The sequence below is a fragment of the Acinonyx jubatus genome, chromosome C1, assembly GCF_027475565.1.
Source record: "Acinonyx jubatus isolate Ajub_Pintada_27869175 chromosome C1, VMU_Ajub_asm_v1.0, whole genome shotgun sequence".
Classification (NCBI taxonomy): domain Eukaryota; kingdom Metazoa; phylum Chordata; class Mammalia; order Carnivora; family Felidae; genus Acinonyx; species Acinonyx jubatus.
Genome location: NC_069381.1, coordinates 208797833 through 208813197, shown reverse-complemented (window position 1 = coordinate 208813197; position 15365 = coordinate 208797833). Strand labels below are relative to the sequence as shown.

Here is a 15365-nt window from a genome sequence, read left to right as displayed (position 1 = left end):
CATAGAAATACTCTTCCCAACTCTTGCAGGTGGATGGTGGAGCTGAGTGCCTTGTAGAAATCCGTAGCATAGTCTCAGAGTCAGACGTTTCATCATTTGAAATCCAGCATAGTGGATTCGTGAAGCAGCTGTTGCTTTATTTGACATCTAAAAGTGAAAAGGATGCTGTGAGCAGAGAGATCAGATTAAAGAGATTCCTTCATGTATTCTTTTCTTCACCAGTAAGTTGTCTATAATGCTTGTGTATGTTATTACGGAAATCTTTGCTCACTAATGTGTGTATTTTCATCTCCGTGATTTCCATTAGGTGCTGGTCGAGATACTCAGGTAAAGCTTCTAGCTTCTGATACACAGTTGGAGTCCTTGGTCTTTTATAGATCACATACACTAGTAAAGTAACAGCATGGTGATTTAATGGTGCAAGTGCCACAGTTTTTATGATCCGTGTTATCCTGAGTCTTTGTTTTTCCTGTAAGCCCAGTCGTTAATAGTAGTCTCTCACTTGTGAATGTGTTTATGCTCAATATTTGTTTTTAAACATACTGTAGTGGAAATACAGTAAACATAGCTATAGACGTAAGATAGAGTGGACATTTCCATTTTGCATATAAAATACAGTATTAACAGTTGTGTTCGAGAGTACTTAGTCACCACTTACAATCTGGATTACAAGAGCAGAGGCCACAAAGAGGCTCCCCTACCTTCAGCCTCAGTGGGTAAGAGCAAGAATGTACCTATTCTTGGACAATATTGACTTAACATCATTCTACTTGTTGACAACTACTTGAGATAAGGCATCCCTGGAGATGTCTCTGGATCTTCTGTGTAGTAGGGCTAAGGATGATTCTGTGTGTTAGTGGAAACTACTTCACTATGCCTTCCTTTCAGTGTTTGTAGTCATTTTGAGCATTTCTTGTTTTATTTTTTCAAATTTTAATTTTTCAATTTAGTTGTTAGTTTTGAGAGAGAGAGCGCGAGGGAGCGGGGGGAGGGGCAGAGAGGGGGGAGAAAGAGAAGCTCAAGCAGTCTCCATGCCCAGCATGGACCCCAGTGTGGGGCTCCATCTCACCACCCTGGGATCATAACTTGAGCCTAAATGAAGAGTTTGCCACTTAACTGACTGAGCCACCCAGGCACCCCTCTTGTATTGTTTTAACTTGAGCTACCTGAAGCAGAGTTGGTATTTGTTAGAGATGCATTAGATGTGTAGCAATACTGGATGTGGTTTTATACTATGCCTAAGATTATGTACAGGTAGATATGTAATCTCTTACCTGAAACTCCTTGGGGCTGGATGGTTTTCACAAGTTCTTCAATACAGTACATAGATATTACCTGATATCCCCAGTGGATAAATAACACTCCACACACATTAAATGTTTTTGCAGCAAAGCATGTGAATATTCCTACTAAATAAACGTAAAGACTGCAGATAGCCTTGTGTCTGGGTCAGGTTTCACCACCACACAAGTTGTGTTTTCAAGCCCTTTGGACCTAGGAACTAGGAATAAAGGATTGTGGACCTCCACAAAAAGCGTCTCTATTTTGAAATAATTTATTTGGAAGTAACCATTCCAACCAAATGTATCAAGAGATAAAAGAGAATAAATGAATGGTTCTCTTCTGCAAAACTGCCTGTTAAATTTTCTTGTTGAGCAGTGTTCCATTTTCAGGAGGCCTTGCTTAACCGATTGGTTTATTTATAACTTCAGCTTCCTGGAGAAGAGCCCATTGGAAGAGTAGAACCAGTGGGTAATGCACCTTTGTTGGCATTAGTTCACAAGATGAACAACTGCCTCAGCCAGATGGAACAGTTTCCAGTCAAAGTACATGACTTCCCCAGTGGGAATGGGACAGGAGGCAGGTAAGAATCATGGCTTAGGTGTGCCCTTGCCATTGGACTTTGTGCTTAATTTTGTTGAGGTAAAGTGGCAAGAGGTCTGGTAATCTCTTCATCTGCCCAAAGACCATTTGGTTGTAATGGCTAAAGAAAAATACTTTTTATATTTAAAATCCACCCCTTGTGTTTTTTAAACATGGCGTTTTGGAAATCTATAACCCAATGACTGTGTTGGCAACCTGTAATAAGCTTAGTGTTCCATTACTTTAATCTAGCTAGAATGCTTCTCCGTGAATTTTACAGGCATGGATGATAAAATATTTGCATTCTGTGCAGGATTGGGATTTCCTGTGTGATGTGATTATACCTTTGATGGGTTTTAACAAATAAGTTTATTTTGAAGTTTTCTTGTTTTAATAAAACTTTCTATTTTTTTCTATAATATAGTACTTTTACTGGACTCATGAAGTGCTACAGAAAGAATTCACTGTAAAGGTTCATTATTGTATTTTATGGAATGTTACAAGGTTTCTAGAGTGTCATGACTGGAAGCATACAAAATAAGAAATTAGTTTGGTTGTTTTGAGTTTATTTATTTTGCGAGAGAGTGCGAACACGTGTGCGCAGGGTAGGGCCAGAGGGAGACAGAATCTCAAGCAGGCTCCGTGCTACCAGTGCAGGCCCCATACGGGACTCCATCTCAGGAACTGAGATCATGACCGGAGCCAAAAAGCAAGAGTTGGATGCTTAAGAACTGAGCTCCCCAGGTGCCCCTGAGATCAGTTTGGTTTAAAAATACGCAGTCTGATGTATTTTGAAAGCATTTAAATTTGTGATTGAATTAAAACAATATGCATTACTGGATCAGATGGAGGGAGCAGTGTGGGCTAGAGCTTTTTCTGGCTTTGAAAATTAATATAGAAAGTGGTATTCGGTTTTAATCATCCTACTGGAGGATTTTATGAAACAAGGGGGCATCTCATCTATGCCTGAGAAAACCATGACGTTTTTCATTTTCACCCAGATTTGTGTAAAGTGTGTATGTTTACATATGTATCCGTTTAATGCAGTATTCCTCTCCAATACCCCAGTTTGCATGCCTTCTGGAATCTTAAAGAGAACTGCATTTTAAGCCTGCCTGTGTCTTGATGTTGTCAGCCCTTTTTCAGAAATGAGCGATTAATTCTCATTTCCAGGGTCAGACTGGTGTAGCTCTTGAACTGCTTCATTCAAAAGAATATAGTGAAGTAAATTGTAAAGGGTAGTTTTTAAAGTAATTTTGTAGCAGAAGCATTTGAAAGCAAAAAAGAGGGCTTTTTCTTTTGTTTTTAAATCCATAGAATTTAGTTAGGCAGTGGCAAAATACTGCGGAAGTGAGCATGCACAGTGGTTGCGGAATGTTTATTCTAGAGAAATGGCTAAATCTCGGTGGGGAGGGATTTCTGCCCACTTGGATTTATGGTAGGACAGAGAATGATGATTTAATGTTCTCATATGCGTGCATACACACCCTCTTTTATTTCTTACTTTAACAACTTTACTAAGTAAGTCAAATTGCTGACTTCACTATTTACATAACTGGTAAGTAAGTGCTTATTTTGTGCCTTAAAAAATGCAGTTTGTATTATCTTGCTTTTGTGTGAATTATTATGTTGATTTTGAAAATAATAGAATAACTTTTTTTCATAAATTATCTTGAGCTTTTCTCTCAACAGAGGATCACAGGCTTTAAAATTTTTCAACACCCATCAGTTAAAATGCCAGTTACAAAGACATCCAGACTGTGCAAATGTGAAACAGTGGAAGGGTGGGCCTGTCAAGATTGATCCCCTGGCTTTGGTACAAGCTATCGAGAGATACCTTGTGGTCAGAGGTACTTTCCCTATATGTGTGTTTTGTTTCCATACGTACATGTGGGCTGGGAATATTGAGGGATATATAAATGATTTCCCTTGTATTACTACTTCTGTTCAAACCTAGCTTCAGGAACTCGGCTTCCCATCATTTATTTAATACGTAGTATGTGGAAATGTGGTAAATTTCCTAGGAGCTGACTGCTTACAGTCAGCTGGAATGTAATGTAGTGGGAATGGCATTTGGTATGTGACCGTTTTCTTGAATCCTTCTGTTTCATAGGTCAAGGTGTAGTATACACGTGTTTTTCTAAGAGCATATTAGTTTAACCGGTATATGTGGGCCCCGGCATGTAAAGTTGCTAGAAATTTAACAGCCTTCTTGCATCCTTAGGGTATGGAAGAGTAAGAGAAGATGATGAAGACAGTGATGATGATGGCTCTGATGAGGAAATAGACGAGTCTCTGGTAAGGTGCTGTTCTCACCATGTTGTAATGGATGAAGTTCAGGGCCTGTAGCTTAACTGGATTTTCTTTTGCTTCATTTAGGCTGCTCAGTTCTTAAATTCAGGAAATGTGAGACACCGGCTACAGTTTTACATTGGAGAACACTTGCTCCCGTATAACATGACTGTGTATCAGGCAGTCCGACAGTTCAGTATACAGGCTGAAGATGAAAGGGAGTCCACAGACGATGAGAGCAATCCTCTGGGAAGAGCTGGTATTTGGACAAAGACTCATACAATATGGCAAGTAAAATGACTTCGTTCGGTTTTCATCAGCTTTGTTACTGTTTGTGTGTTTTGGGAATTCATATGAATGGCTGGCCTAAGTAAGGGGAGGAGACCCAAATCCTACATTTTATTATCAAAAGCCACTTCACATACTTTGCATGAATGCCTACACGCATGCACATACGTATGTGTGTGCTTACCTTCGTTATGTCTACTAGAAAACGTGTTTGTTCAAGGGCAGTAATCCCAGCTTACGTCACCTTTTTAGATTCATTTCAGATCTTTAAATAAGACAGAAGCATCTCCATAAGATGAAGTTCCTTTGGGTGATGAGCAGCTTGGCATCTTTAAGCCCTTAGAGGCACTTGGCTGCAGCTTCCCACATTGTGAATGGATGTCTGCTACTTAGATTTAATTAAAGAGATCTGTTCTCCCCTGGACCACCCCGGAGTTCCTCAGGTGGCCCCTCCTGGGAATGTGGTCTATTTGTGGTCTCTTTTTGGAAGCGGTGCCGTTGGTAATTCTCCAGACCCAGAAGTCAAGAGAAACTGGATAGATCTTAGAGTTCTAGAAACTCCAGTGTCTGTGGGTCACCCTTTGGCCCCTGTAGAACAGTTTTTATTCTTAAGATCTACATTTAGTTTACGTACTCTCCAATCGATTTAGGTACAAACCCGTGCGAGAGGATGAAGAAAGTAATAAAGATTGTGTTGGTGGTAAAAGAGGAAGAGCCCAAACAGCTCCAACAAAAACATCCCCCAGAAATGCAAAAAAGCATGATGAGTTATGGCACGGTAAGTTCGTGCAAGGGACGGGAAGACCCATCACCATGGGGCAGTAGACTTCTTGTCCTGATGTATACCTAGCAGTCAAATCTTTATAATTTAGAAAATACAAAATTACCACAAATGAAAAATTAAGTATCTGCAAAATTAAATTTGGAAAGAAAATTGGAAAAGACTCAGATACTCTTTCCATGAAAAATTTGTTTTCATGAAGGCTAAAACACATTTCATTAGTAGAGCACGTTTACTGAAGAAGAGACTGATCGTGGTCAGGCAGGCCCTTCATTTTCATCATTTATTGTACTCTAACAGTTCTAGAAGAAATGAAAAGTTTTGCCAGGTAATACGATGACTACTGAATGGAGTAGCATCTCCCAGTCTGAGCTCTTTTCTTTTGTAGTATTTCTTTCCAGTCTACATGTGCTCGTTCACACACACACACACCCCCCCCCCCCCCCCTGTTTTTTCTGTGGTAGTGGCAGTGCCTCGGGGCATTGGCTGCAGGGTCATTGCACAGAGACCATCCCTATCAGGGATTTCCAAACTAAATGGTGTCAATTGCTGAAAATTTTTCTGGTCCTCAGAAATAAGGACATTGTAACAAATATTTTTGGGGTTCGTTGTTGCTGTGGTTCTCTCCCCCGCATCCTCCCCCACAACTAAGTTCTTTTTTAAAGGGTTTATATTTTGAAATTTTTATTTCTGTGTTTTTGGTGTTAGAAATTGCCCTTTGTTTTCTGTAGTGATAATGTTGTGATTTTGATTCCTGTGCATGGTAACCAAGTAAATGGCAACAGTCCACACCCCCACAACCCCCTTCCCCACCATGCTGCTACTAAGTGAAATCTAAGAAGAAAAGCATCCTAGATCCCCTCAGAAATCATCACAGTCTTTTCTATCCTAAGCCTCGAATTAAATAACCAAATCTCTTATAGATTTACAATTGGGAGTGTTTGTCTATTTTACATGGCCATTTTAAGCTAGATATAAAAATTAAAAATCCAAGAAATTTATATCTGTGAATTTAAATTTACACATTTTGTCCTTTTGTCTTTATTCTTTCCCAGCTATTTTATTATTAGCTGTTGTTTCTGTTGAAAGAGGAAATGCGTATGAGTCAGTCAGTGTTTATTTTGATATGGGAGGCAAGTGAAATTCTTATAAGCCTGGATGATTTTGGTATAAGATAAGAGGGAAAAAATGTTCAAGCTATCAATACCCTAATAAGATACCAAACATTACATCTTCACAGCTTGTGCTTACTATTTTAGGTGTGATAAGGTGACACCAGTGCCACTGGCATAGCCTTTGTAACCTTGATCAAACTTAACTTTGATCTTTTGCCCTCTAGATGGAGTGTGCCCATCGGTATCAAATCCTTTAGAAGTTTACCTCATATCCACGCCACCTGAAAATATAACTTTTGAAGACCCGTCATTAGATGTGATTCTTCTTTTAAGAGTTCTACATGCCATCAGTCGATACTGGTATTACTTGTATGATGTGAGTAATGTGGCCCGCTGATGATGGTTCCCATGGTGTGGTGTTAACAGCATACTACCCATAGTTTTCTGTCTAGTAGTTGATGAATTTAATTTCTGTTGTACTAGAAACAGAAATAACGATTCGGTTAAATGCAGGGATCATAGCCCAGTGAAATACAATTTATTCACAGTGGGAGCTTCTCCCCCACTTTTTTTTTTTTTTTTTTTAATGTTTATTTACTCTTTTTGAGAGAGTACAAGCTGGGACAGATCAGGGACGGGAAGGACAGAGGAGCCTGACAGCAGTGAGTCCAATGGGGGGCTCAAAGTCACAAACTGTGAGATCATGACCCGAGCTGAAGTCAGACGCTCAACCAACTAAGCCACCTAGGCGCCCCTCCCCCACTTTTCGTTGCTGGCCTATATTTTGGATTAATGTTTTCCTAGCTGTAACTTTATTAAGGTAGGCTGCAACAAGAAATATGAATGTGAATTTACATAGTTAAAATTCTTTCTCCATTAAACAAAAGTTACATTTGTCTAAGTTAAAATACATATTAAGTGAAAAATGAAGTGAAAGTTAAGTACTACCTTTGATATTTATACAACACAAAGCAGAATGAAGGAATTGGCCTCGCATGAGTGTTAGCTGCCGCATCAGTGACTGGGACAGTACTGGTGCCCTGTAGCAGTTCGGCCATTCCGCTGGGCATTGTAGAAGTTGTCATTTAGATTGGGACACTCCTGTGGAAAGCTGTGTATTGTATGTTGGGAACCGACTGGAATCCAGGCACTCTGGGTACATATTTGGAGGTAAAGAAAGAGTTAGTGGATATAATCCTAATGTTTTCCTGCATGCAGACCTTTTTGTTTTTGGGTTTTGTTTTTTTTTTTTTTTTAACATTTTACAGAATGCAATGTGCAAGGAGATTATTCCAACTAGTGAATTTATTAACAGTAAGTTGACAGCAAAAGCAAACAGGCAGCTTCAAGATCCTCTAGTGATCATGACCGGAAACATCCCAACGTGGCTGACTGAACTGGGAAAAACCTGGTAAGACGATCATTTCTGAAACGGCGACTTTGGGAGTGTTATCGTTGTGTTGGTCTATATACATTTTGTCACAGAAGCATAGTCTTTGATGAACCTGTTTAAATGTGTTTAAGTGACGTTATCATATCTGATGACAGCTTGCTGAATATTCAGTGGCTCTAGCATCCAGAGGAGGCTAGCTGGGGCTCGTACGAGATCTTTGTGGCAGTGTGTATCTATGTGTGTGAAATAGGAAAGTACACAAGGATCATTAAGGAGATTAAAATCCCCTGTCATCACAAAATGGGGACTCCAAAGGTATAGTCAGTTGATTTTTCTGTGCCTCTTTGGGCCCAGACTTACATTCTCAGAGACCATAGAACTGCACTGATCAGTATGATAGTCGGTAGCCACACACAGTTGTTTACATTTAGATCAATTAAAATTAAGTAAATTAGAAATTAGTTTTTAGTCCCACATAGCCACATCTTTATGTGGCTACCTGTATTGGACAGAACAAAGTTGAATATTGGGGTCTTCAAAGGAAGTGCTTTTAGCCGCTCTGTGTCAAGAACTACCAAAATCCTACATCATGAAGCAATAGAATCTGTATTACTGTAGGGTTCATTCTTTGGAAATCAGCATGGCCCTTTGGCATGCTTGAGTGACTTAGAAATGCCAAAGCTGGGAGGAAAATCATGAGCTAGTAAAGCCATTATCTATTATTTGTGTATATGTGGTATGGGGATGGGATGGCAGTGAAATGTGACCAGGCTTAAAACTATATTTTAAATTTAAAATTTCTCTAGTCGTGTTATGCATCCTGAAGGTCTTTGGGTAGATCAAAGATAATCTTGAATAGACCTGATATGAATAGTTGGATTTCAGATTTCACAGCAAAAAACTACTTAATACATTATTACTCGATCACTTAGACATTTCATAAAAGAATTATGAAAATTGTTCAAAATTAGTTTGCCTAGACCATTTTTGGTTATGTTTACAGTTATTATTCTGTATCGTATTAAAACTTGTTTCTAATACAAGGGTTTGTATGGTTTCTGATTCTAATTCACATCATCTATATCGCATCTTTTTACAGCCCATTTTTCTTCCCTTTTGATACCCGGCAAATGCTTTTTTATGTAACTGCGTTTGATCGGGACCGAGCGATGCAGAGATTACTTGACACCAACCCAGAAATCAACCAGTCTGATTCTCAAGATAGCAGAGTTGCACCTAGATTGGATAGAAAAAAAGTAAGTTTCTCCCCCCAGATATTCAAAGGTAAACCAAACCGGCCTTTGGAAAGTAATGGGGAAACTAGAAATGGGGTGCACCTGAACGTGCCTGTTGGCACAGGGCCGTAGCTGAGCCACAGCCAGCTCTTGGCTTGTCTGATTTCTCACCTGGATGTTTTACTCTCAAGCTCTTGGAACTGGGTTCTTTGTGGTTCTTCTTCACCCAGCAGGTAAGAGTCCCTTCTTCCTATTTCTGAAATAATTTCTGCAATTCTTTTTCCTCTCTTGTGCCAACAAAGAATCTCGTCTTCTCTTACTGAGGATTCTTTTCCTTTTTGAATTACGAACTCAAACTGTAGCCTCCCTTTTATAATTGATGCTTTACGCAGTAGGTAGAATTAATCAGATCCACTTTCTTCCCTTCACAAATCACTCTGATCAGAAATGACTGAAACAGGATTCATGGTGTAATTCCCAGCTCAAGCCCAGTCAGCCCCTGTGCTGCTGATCTCATTTTCCTGGGCTTCTCATCTTGGCTGCACATTCGTAGATCTGACCACACTGCTCTGAGCCATTCCTGCAGAGACCCCATCCAACATTGCTGACCCTGCACTGCCTTTTTATCTTCTTCTTTTGTGCTGAAGATTCCTACTCAGGTCTGTCCTTCCAAAACCTTTCACTCCAAGACTCATGAGAGCCATTAGTAATGACATTAGAAGAGGAGTTAGAAGGAATGAGAAGCAGAAACAAAAAAGTACTTTTTTTTTTTTTTTAAGCTTTGCTATTTCTATTTTTACTTGTGTCATTAGGATTGAGTAAACAGTGGTGTTGATGGGATTTGGAAATCTAGCAGGACCTCTCTTGTCCTCCTGAATCTCCTGAGTAGATGTTTGTAGTTTCTGCAGGTCAGAACCAGGAAGTTTCCGCTCACCTGTGTCACCAGCCACCCCCATACCTATTTCTCCATTACGTCAATGTACGTGTGCCTGGGGGGTGGTTCATGCAGCTGCAGCCCTGACTTGCACTGGTCTGGGGCAAGGTCACAGAGATCCTTCTCCACCTTGAATTTTCTGAACCTGTCATGGGCTCAAGAGGACACTTCCCATGTAGCCTCGCTGTCTGTGTTTGTAGCCGTGCGGCCACTCTCTTACCCTTTTCTGAGGCGTGCTTTAAAGAAACAGTTAAAACAACCGAATTGATTTTTTTTTTTTTTTTGCACTTCGATAAATGCCACCTGTTTATTATAGTGTAATATGAGTCTAGTTTCTTCACCCTTGTACTTTTTTTCTTTCTTTCTTTCTTTCTTTCTTTCTTCTTTTTTCTTTCTTTTTTTTTTTTTTTTTTTTTTTTTTTTTTTAGCGTACTGTGAACAGAGAGGAGCTGCTGAAACAAGCCGAGTCTGTGATGCAGGATCTGGGGAGCTCACGGGCCATGTTAGAAATCCAGTATGAGAATGAGGTGAGCTTATGAGTGTTGACGCTTTTCAGCTTCATTTGTGCTTTCATAAGAGTTTGTTGGTCCTCTGAAATTCTAAAAGACGGTTGGGAAATTTATCTGGAAACTGGAGATGTGCTCTGCTGGTGATCTAAGCTCTCCATTTTCCAAAGTTCAGTTGTATATTAAGAGAGTTTTTTTTCTTGCCTAAGAACAAATGTTTGTGCAGTTGTTAGGTTGATAAAGTGGAAGAGTGTTTTAAGCCATATCTTTCAGAATGTTTGAACTGCCTTTTTAAAAATTTACATTTACCAAAATAGATAACCTATGTAATAAATGCACACTTTTAACACATCCAGTTCTAATTGTACAAATTCTCGTGGCCAAATGTACACACCCCACCCCCACCCCCACCCCCACCCCCAGGCAACCATTGATTGGTCTGTTTTCTGTCCCATAGTTTTGTCTTTTTCACAGTGCAGTAGGCAGTGGACACCTGTGGTGCGTAGCCATTTGTGTCATTCTTCTAGCACTTAGTGCGTAGTGCTTTTCAGATTCATCCTGTTGTTCCATATATCAGTTTGTTTCCTTTTATCACTAGTATGAGTCTGTGGTAGGCCTATCTCACAAAATGTTCAATCACTAGGGGATGCACATTTTAGTTTCCAGTTTTGTTTTGTTTTGTTTGTTTGTTTTGTTTTTTTAGTTTCTTTATCTTAGAGCGTGCGAGTGCGTACGGGTGGGGCAGGGGCAGAGAGAGAGGAAGAGAGAGCATCCCAATCGGGCTCCGTGCCGTCCACGCAGAGCCTGACGCAGGGCTCGAACTCACAAACCGTGAGATCATGACCTGAGCCGGAATCAAGAGTCAGGCGCTCAACCAACTAAGCCACCCAGGCACCCCTAGTTTCCAGTTTTTGATACTTCTGAATAATGCTGCTATGAACATTTGTGTACAAGTCTTTGTAGACCTAGGTTTTTTTTTTTTCTCTCGTGGGTAAATAGTTCAGGGATGAATTGATAAGTTATTTAGTAAGACATGTTTTTACTTGATGAGAAACACCAAACTGTTTTCCAAAGTAGCTTTGCCATTTTCCATTCCCACCAGCGATGGAGTGTGTAAATTTCAATTGCTTCACATACTCACCAGCCCTTGGGTACTGTCTTTTTAATTTGGGGTATTTTGGTGGGTTTGTAGTGATGTCTTAATGTGTTGTATTTGCACTTTTCTGAAGATTAATGATATTTTCATTCCCGTTTGTTTCATTGGCCACTCATGCATGTTCTCTGGAGAAGTGTCCCAAGCATTCTGTCCACTTTTTCATCATTGGGTTTTATGATTAAGTTGTTGAGTTTTTCATTACTCTGGACACAAGTTCTCCATGAGATAGGTGTTTAGAGACATTTTCCAGTTTGTACTTCATCTTTCAGTTTCCCCGTGAAAGGTCTTTGGAAGAGCAGAAGATTTTAATTGTGGTAAAATCCAATTCATCAATTCTTCTTTTCTAGTTTGTGCTTTTATATATCCCAGGAAATTTTCCCCTGACCCTCAGAGTTCGACCTTGTTAAACTTAATTATTCTAATAACTTAAAATTTTTTTTTAATATTTATTTTATTTTTGAGAGAGAGAGCGCGTGCACACGAGCATGAGTGGGGGAGGAGCAGAGAGAGAGAGAGACACACACACAGAATCCAAAGCAGGCTCCAGGCTTTCAGTACAGAGCCTGGCATGGGGCTCAAACTCAGGAGCCGCAAGATCGTGACCTGAGCTGAAGTCAGCACTTAACCGACTGAGCCATCCAAGCACCCCAGTTGTAATAACTTTGTAATACATCACTTAGGATTCCAGGGCTTGGGAAGCTTTTCTGTAAAGGGCCAGATTCAGGTGGTGTGGGCCCTGCAGCCTCCCATCACCGCTACTCAGTTTCGCCTTTGCACAAGCGTGAACGTGGCCACAGACAGTACATATACAAATGTGCCTGGCCATGTTCCAATAAAATTTTGTCAGTGAAGTTTATAGTTCATACAATTTTCACATGTTGTGAAATATTCAAGATTTTTCTATCAACCGTTGAAATTGTAAAAACCATTCTTAGATTGCAGATTGTACAAAACGGGAAGTGGGCCAGAGGTGCAGTTTATTGATCTGTGTTGTTAGACAGTTGTGTCGGCTGTGAAAGAAGATGGTTTTACTTCCTTTCTAATCTTTGTCATTTATTTCTTTTGAGATGCTTTTAAACAGCCAGGACAGTACACCAAATACTTATTTTCTGTCTCTTTTTACTATGAAATACGGAGTTTCTTGGGGGATACTTTCCTCCCTCTTTCCCCTAAATATTTTTAAGACAAAACTTCAGAATTTTCAGACTTCTGAAACTCTTAGAGACGTAATATATCCAAACCTTCTATTACGCCAATTATTTCTAATAGCCAGTCTCTCTGCCTCTCGGTTTTCTTATCTATAAAATGTGGGTTATAGCACAATCTCTAATAGTCTACAGTATGACCTGTAGTATGCAAGTAATTTTAAGTATGACTTTGAATTTTCACTCATTTTCTTAAGCATTTTCATCTTCTCCTTAAGGCTTTTGAAAAGATAATTTGAGAGTCTTTGGTCATCAAAATTAAAACTCTAAGTACTTCTGTACTGGGAAGTATACGGCGCCCTAGTGATACGGGTTATAGCAGAGTTCACAGGATTACAGAGGTCAAAGGATATTATGGTGTAGTTGGGAAGTCCTAGGACAAAGGTATATGGCCGATGAGTGATATAGGTGTCAAGAGAACGAGGCTTTCACACAAGTACAACTGTCCTGGGAGCCATGAGGACCAGTAGGCCATAGAGTTAGACCTTCATGGAAGAGAGTGGGAGCATTAAGGGACCAAAAAATACTGTGGCTTGAGCAAAGGATTGGGCTTGGTGGTGTGGTAAGCAGCAGAAATGAGTACCGGCTCCAGAAGTGATGGGGTGAGGGGACACTGGGGCAAGGCCTTGCATGCTGGGATAAGAAATTGGGATCGAGTTTTGATCCCAAGGTGATTAGGCCACTTGCTCAGAGGATACAGGATTTAGATGTTTACGTGCCCACATTTCTTCTTCATAAAACTGCAAGACCTCTGCTCCAGCTCTGACTTCTTTTACCGAATTTATTTTAACATGCTTTCTACTTTTTTACTCCAACATACTGTTTTCTTGCCAGGAATGTCTTTCCTTTCCTCTCTCATCCTTTGTGCCTCTCTTCAAATTGCATCTTACATGGAGCCTAAACAAGTTCAGAGTAGCATCACATTTATCTGAGGATCATCAAGAATGAATTACTGATGCAGAAATCATGAGCTTATAATCTTCATGGATGGTCCTAACTACTGACGCTGGAAAAGATTCCAGGAGCTGACTTCAGTGGGGAACAGGGGTTGGGAGGAGTACTGTCTTTTTAGATACAAAGGGTATCAGGTCATAAATCCCATTCAACTATACAAGTATGCAGGTGACCTTTCGGAAGACTTCAGAGTAGCTCCAGAAGAATCCTAGTTCACAGTGTCAAATCAACATGGGCCCTAGCTTGAACAAGGATGATTGGTGAGCCAGGGAAGAACCAAACCCGTCTCTGGGCTCAGAGAGTCTTCAAGCCTCAGGATTCGCTGGGGCTACGAATGGCCAGCCTCTGGGGTGGTGAAGCGTTAGGAGCATGGACTGTGGAGCCTGGCGCCAGCACTGACTGACCGTGACGTTGGCACATTACGTAAACTCCTCGGTGATGCCTCAACAAGTGTGTAAGAAATGGACCTTTTTCATCATGTTGTTAGAATGACTAAATGAGCTAAGGTGTGAAAAACACTCAGAACGGAACAGTGGCACATGGTAACTGCTGGTACATAAGGGTTAGCTTTTGAAAGAAAAAGACTCGCAGCACTTCGAGTAAGACAGGTTGTCAGAACTTGGTCTTCTCTGTTTTTATTTCTAAAGCTTTATGCTTTTCTTTCCTTTAAAGACAAACGAAGCAAAAGCAAACTCCCTACCTTTTTACTGGAGTGGCTGAGTAGAACAAAGATGCCTGAGAAGATCAGGTTGCGAACAGCAGCACTGTTGGCCAGCGCAGGGCTTGGGAAGAATTGCCAGAGCATCTTTTTCTTTCTTTCTTTTTTAATGTTTTTATTTATTTTTGAGAGAGAGACAGAGCACAAGTGGGGTAGGAGCAGAAAGAGATAGAGACACAGAATCCAAAGCAGGCTCCAGGCTCTGGGCTGTCAGCACAGAGTCAGACGTGGGGCTCGAACTCACAAACAGCGAGATCATGACCTGAGCCAAAGTCCAAGGCCCAACCAACTGAGCCACCCAGGCGCCCCATGCCAGGGCAGCTTCGACCTGTTCCTTCCACCCTCACAGAGATTTGCTGTGGTGACGGGTTTATAGTGATACCCAGGCCATTTACTATTTTAAGTCTGTTTTGCCTTTAGAAAGAACAGTATTATTTGGATGAAGGAATTTGATCTGATTTGTGATTTCTCTTTCGCCTAGGATAATTACGCTAAAGGGAGAAAAAGTTAAGCAGCTCTAAACTGCCCTCTGGTGGATGTCAGATGTTACTGCAGTTTTTTCTTTTCTCTGCTTCTCTTTTTTCCCCCTTCTTCCTCTCCTCCACTACCCAGTATTCAGTGAAGAACAAAACATACAAAATTCCTACCATCTCAGAACTTTGTTCAGTTTGGGAAGGCCAGTACGCACTTCCTTATTACATATTATTATGTAATAATTGTTATGTTAATAATATTATTAACATATGTATATGTTAGGCCACGTGATGAAGAAAAATCTAAATGAGATGGATCACGATGGGGAAGGGAAAGGGTGGCCCAAGAGGACCTTTGAGCACAGGTGAGCCATCACCATTTAGGGAAGGGTGTGTCTAGCAAAAGAACTGAGAAGCAAAAGCCCTGACACGGAGACCTGGCCTGTCGCAGA

General features: G+C 40.5%; 1 protein-coding gene across 19 annotated transcripts in view; it reads left to right on the top strand.

Annotated features, from left to right (window-relative positions):
• TRIP12 (thyroid hormone receptor interactor 12) overlaps positions 1 to 15365 on the top strand; it is a 138848-nt gene that overhangs the window by 111591 nt on the left and 11892 nt on the right. For 14 of the 19 annotated variants that reach the window (XM_027048439.2, XM_027048433.2, XM_053215917.1 and 11 more), the window contains 10 exons: positions 30 to 221; positions 1713 to 1864; positions 3541 to 3713; positions 4088 to 4161; positions 4243 to 4442; positions 5094 to 5221; positions 6564 to 6715; positions 7608 to 7750; positions 8832 to 8988; positions 10330 to 10428. In XM_027048439.2, coding sequence (XP_026904240.1) covers positions 30 to 221; positions 1713 to 1864; positions 3541 to 3713; positions 4088 to 4161; positions 4243 to 4442; positions 5094 to 5221; positions 6564 to 6715; positions 7608 to 7750; positions 8832 to 8988; positions 10330 to 10428 — 1470 coding nt within the window. The remainder of the gene's footprint in view (positions 1 to 29; positions 222 to 1712; positions 1865 to 3540; positions 3714 to 4087; positions 4162 to 4242; positions 4443 to 5093; positions 5222 to 6563; positions 6716 to 7607; positions 7751 to 8831; positions 8989 to 10329; positions 10429 to 15365) is intronic. The other 5 variants (XM_053215916.1, XM_053215918.1, XM_053215913.1 and 2 more) reach the window with 1 other exon arrangement.